Raw genomic sequence first — 4,479 nt, forward strand, 5'->3', positions numbered from 1 at the left:
GGCGCAGAATGAGGGGCCAAGGGACGGTGAATGGAGCATTGGTGGAGAGGAGAAGTCACGGACGCGCTTACCGGGGTCCCAGGTCACGGTTAAGTCTGTTTGCGAGGTGTGCAACACTCAGGTCGGACACCTGGACGGGACCAGACCTGGGACTCTCTGCCGGAGGTGGGCAGAGAACACCCAGAGGATGCACAAATGGAGACAGAAAAGCAAGCTTAGTTTTGTGGGCTGGATCAGGAGCCGCGGAGGGGAGGGGCTGGAGTGGGGCTGGAAGTGGGCTTTCTCTATTGGGACAGTGTGGGCGGGGCCGAAGGCGGAACGGGCGTGGCCTGGGCTGGGGGTGGGGCCGAAAGGGGGCGGGAGCCGAGGCGGGGAGGGGGCTGGGGTCCGGGCGGGGGGCGTGCGGCGGGCGGGTCTGACTTCTGGGGCATCCCGCTCCGAGTTCGCTCTCCAGCACTCCTGGCAAGTGTCTGCAAGCGGAGCGCGAAGTTCTCGGCGCTCGTGGCAGCTGCACCATCCGCACCTGCGGCGACCACGCGCCCCGCACCTAGTGCGGCTCGGTTGCGGCGTCCCGCTGTCCGCTAGGGCATGGCGCGCGTGAAGACCGGGTCTCGCGGCCGCAAGGGCCTCCTTTGAGTCGGCGAGCAGAGGACCGAGTGGGAGCGCGATCGCGCGCACGATGCCTGTCCGGGCGGAGGCGAGAGCGGCTTGGCGCGCGGTGGCCCTGGCTCTGCTGCTGCTCCCCGCCGTGCTTGCAGCCGTTCCGCCGCGCCCCCCGCGCCCGCTGCAGCCGAGCATGTGAGTAGCGCGAGTCTCGAGGCTCGCGGTAGCGACGCTGACCCGAACAGAGCTCGGGGCTTTGTCCCTGGGGCCCCAGAACAATGGGTTCTTTGCCTTAACCAAGGAGGGGACTGTCTAGACGTGGGGTCCAGGGTTGGATATGGGGCCCTCGAGGCTGCCACAGGACCCCTACTCTCCCGGCTCCCTCCTCTGCTGTGAGGGTCCTGCAGACTTAGGCGGATGCTGAAGTTTGGAGAGGTGAGGAATCCAAGCCCCTGCGGTGCAGAGTCCAGCTGGGGGACCGGCTTGGAGGCGGCCGAGAGGAAGCCGCCTGGTCCCACTTCCTCCCCAAGCTGGTCTCCTGGGGTCTGGGGGCCTGCGCAGGGGCGGGGGTGCCCAGAGGGGGCTTCCAGAACTGGTTTATGTGTTAAACACGTGCGCTCTGGGGCCTCGGGAGAAGGAATTTAGTTCTAGAATGAGCAGGAAGAGAGGGTCAGGGAGCCAGCGGCGACGGATTTAATTTTGAAAGATGATTCCCCAATAGGCTGGTTAGCGGTCTCGCTTAGACTGCAAAGCGATCCCTCTGTTGGCCTCAAAGGAAAACCGGTGCGAACTGAGCCCAAGTGGATGAGGTACAGGGATGAGAGGCATACGGCCCCCACCTGGCCCTTGCAGGGTGCAAGATGGGGCCTTGTAAACTTGGCAGAGCTGCTGGGGCTGCATGGGGAGTGGAAAGACCCTAAAGGCCTGAGTTGGGGCTTCCTCTCTGCCAATTAGAGCGCCCATTCAGCCACAGAAGGGACTTGCTGCTCCTGTCCAGGACTGGCACTGGAGGATCCACCTCATACTTGACCTTGAGGACAGAGGCGTGGCTGGCTCTCCGGGGGAATGGGGGAACAAGTTTCTCACTGGGGCAGGTGCCTTCGGGACCCCCCCCCCCACTCTAGGTCTTGCCTTTGATCTTTGTGGCCATTACAAAGGAGAGCTGGTCTGAGTTGGGGACATCTCACCCCAGAATGGAAGCAGCATGGGTCCCTGACTTCTCCTGTTCATGTCTCTTAGCTGTGAGTTTGCCCAGAAGGAGCTTCAACCCCAGGATGATTATATCGCAATTAGCTTGATGGGCTAGGGTTGCCAGCCTGCCTGCCCCTTTTCATGATTGAGAGGGGGCAGCAGACACAGGCTTCCTGAAGTTCTGGGTGGATGGATGCAATCTGGCACATGTGCAAACAGTTGGTCGCCCTGTCTGGGTTCGCCACCCAGCTCTGTCCACTCCTGATGATCTCCCTGGGAGTGGAGCCAAGGCTTTGCTGCCGGTGTCCTGCTCACCTGGGCCCAGGAAGTCTTCAGCTGTTGAGAAAGCCGTTGGAGCTGGTTGTGAATGGGTGGGTAGCCGGAGAGCCTGCCCCTTCTTGCTTGATGCGTTTTCCAGAGTCTGCCTTTCCTTCTTCCTGCAATGGAGGCTGCACCTCTGAGGTGTGTGCCCCCACTTCCTGACCCTTGTGTCCCAATGGGCCTCTGTTCTTAGGTTGTCCATTTTGGGTGGGTCTGAGTTCCAGGTTGACCAGAAATTGCTGGCTGTCTTCCTCAGAACTGCATCTCTCGGGCTTTGGCACATGGGTCCTAGCTGGCGGGGCCAGTGAGGGAGAGATAGCCTTCTGGACTTTGGAGAAGGAGTGCTGGATTTGCTGAACAGACAGCAGGTGGAAGGAAGCCCGTGAGGACCTGCTTCCAGGGGTGACTTTGCAGGTCTACTCTTAACTCCCCGCCACTCAGAGCAGCAGGATAGAGGGGCTGGGAAGGCAGCCAGGGCCCTAGAAAACACTTCTTCCTGGCTGACCCTCTCCGCCCTGCTTGTCCCCCCCACCCCCGTGAGGCGTTCTGATGAGCTGGCAGGGCCTGGTACGGCTGCCACACCTCTTTGGCCAGTGTTCATAAACTGATAGCTGCAGAGTTTTCATGGTGCTCTGTCCCCCTGCCCATAGCCCCCTGGTGTGCAAGTCATGGCCTGCGTGGGTTCCAGGGTAGGGCAGCTCCGACTCCCATCCCAGGTGCTCTTGTGAATCTTCGGAAAATATGGGTGATTGATTCTCTGGCTGCTGTTGCCTGGGGGGTGCTCAGATTCAGTGGGTAGAGCCTGGCTACCTGCTTGGTTTTTGCCTCGAGTGACTTTTCAGCTTCGTGGAAGCTTGGCTTGGCTGTTTCATCTGGAGATGGGAGTGACTGCTGAGCAGTGCAAGGCTGGTGTGGATGGCTGCGTAAGGTCTTCCCGCAGCCCCGGTGAGGATAGAGAGAGAGGCTGCCTGGGTGCTGAAGCTCTGAGTCCCGGCTGGGACCATGCCACAGTGTTCATACACAGCTTCAAAGCCCAGGCTTCTCCCAGGCAGAAGCCCCCTGGGCAGCTATGCTAAGAAACCCACCAGGGCTTTGGAATTAGCTAATGACTGACGATGACCCCTCCTACCCCAGGCTGGTCCCTCTGAGCTCAAGTTCCGTCTTGCAAGCTCTTTGGGCCTCCTGGCCCTGAGGGCTTAAACAGCCACGTTCTCTGTGGATCTGTTGTGTAGCCCCTAATGCTCCTCTTCAGGGTGTGGGGAAGCCGACATGGTGAATGGCCAGATGTCCCAGAAGACAGGAGGTGCCGTGCCGTGGTCAGGGGGGCAGAGCAGGGGAAGGAATGCATGTCTGCTGAACCTCCTGTGACCATCTTGTGCCTGGTGGGAGGCCTCTGAGGGACTTCATCTGCCTTCTCCCAGTGTTGCTAGGCCCCAGACAGCCACTGGGCTCCTATCCCTAAAGCCTCACACTTGCCCGTGTGCCAGCTGTACCCAGGCCAGGGGAAGTGTGCTCAGAGGTGAGCCATGAGACCAGATGAGGGAGGCAGAGACAAATCATCCTCCTGAAACAGGGTCAGGCTGGTTATAGAGACGGTGTGCCTCCCACTTCCACACCTTGGTAAAAGGTGCCATTGCCATGAACACCCCTGGCCTCTAGCTCCTTCAAAGACTTCCCGGAGCAACATTCCACACTTCAACAGATGGCTCTGCAGCTGGGCTGAAGTCCCCTCCCTCTGCTGGCCCTGGGTCTACCTTGTGGTTTGGGCTTTGCCTTTCCTGCCTCGGTGAGAAGCTACATGCAAATACAAGAAACAGAAAGACACCTTCAACTCAGTGTTTGCTGGGTTCTTCTGGGGCCTGAGCTGAGGCTGTCTTTTTGTCTCTTCCTTCCCTTCCTCTAGTATCTAGTATCCCCCATCCTCCACCATGTCCCTTTGCCTGCACTTCCTAGGAGAGGTGCTGAGCCCAGCTTGTGCCTCCCCGTGTCCCTGTGAATGTCAGTTAACCACCTTGCTGGGTCCCTGTAAGAACTTCGAGGCCCCTGGACTGGTCTCTTGTCCATGTGGCTTCCTGCAGACCATCCTCACATGGTGGTGGACGGTGGCATTCTCTACCTGTCACAGATGTCCTAATGCCCGCTCTGCTGCTCTCTCCGGTCTTCGAGAGGCACAGAGCGCAGGGGCAGGGGTCAGAGGGTGGACAGAGTGAGCATGCAGTCAGGGCATGTGACTGTGTCACCACACTGGAGCAGCTACCACCTGGCAGGAAGGGTTCTAAGTGGTTAGGGAAACAGACACCCAGTGTCCCTTCTCCTAGGCCCCACCTCCTGTTGGTCCTCCAATCAGCTGCACTTAGCACTAGC

The 4,479-nt window shown here is 59.8% G+C and overlaps 1 protein-coding gene across 1 annotated transcript in view; it reads left to right on the forward strand.

Annotated features, from left to right (window-relative positions):
• The first annotated feature begins 474 nt into the window (after nt 1–474).
• Megf6 (multiple EGF like domains 6) overlaps nt 475–4,479 on the forward strand; it is a 99,033-nt gene continuing 95,028 nt past the window's right edge. The window contains exon 1 of the mRNA XM_005368642.2: nt 475–798. Within this exon, the coding sequence (XP_005368699.1) occupies nt 680–798 (119 nt within the window). The 5' untranslated portion in view covers nt 475–679. The remainder of the gene's footprint in view (nt 799–4,479) is intronic.

Source organism: Microtus ochrogaster, unplaced genomic scaffold (genome assembly GCF_000317375.1).
Source record: "Microtus ochrogaster isolate Prairie Vole_2 unplaced genomic scaffold, MicOch1.0 UNK38, whole genome shotgun sequence".
Classification (NCBI taxonomy): Eukaryota; Metazoa; Chordata; class Mammalia; order Rodentia; family Cricetidae; genus Microtus; species Microtus ochrogaster.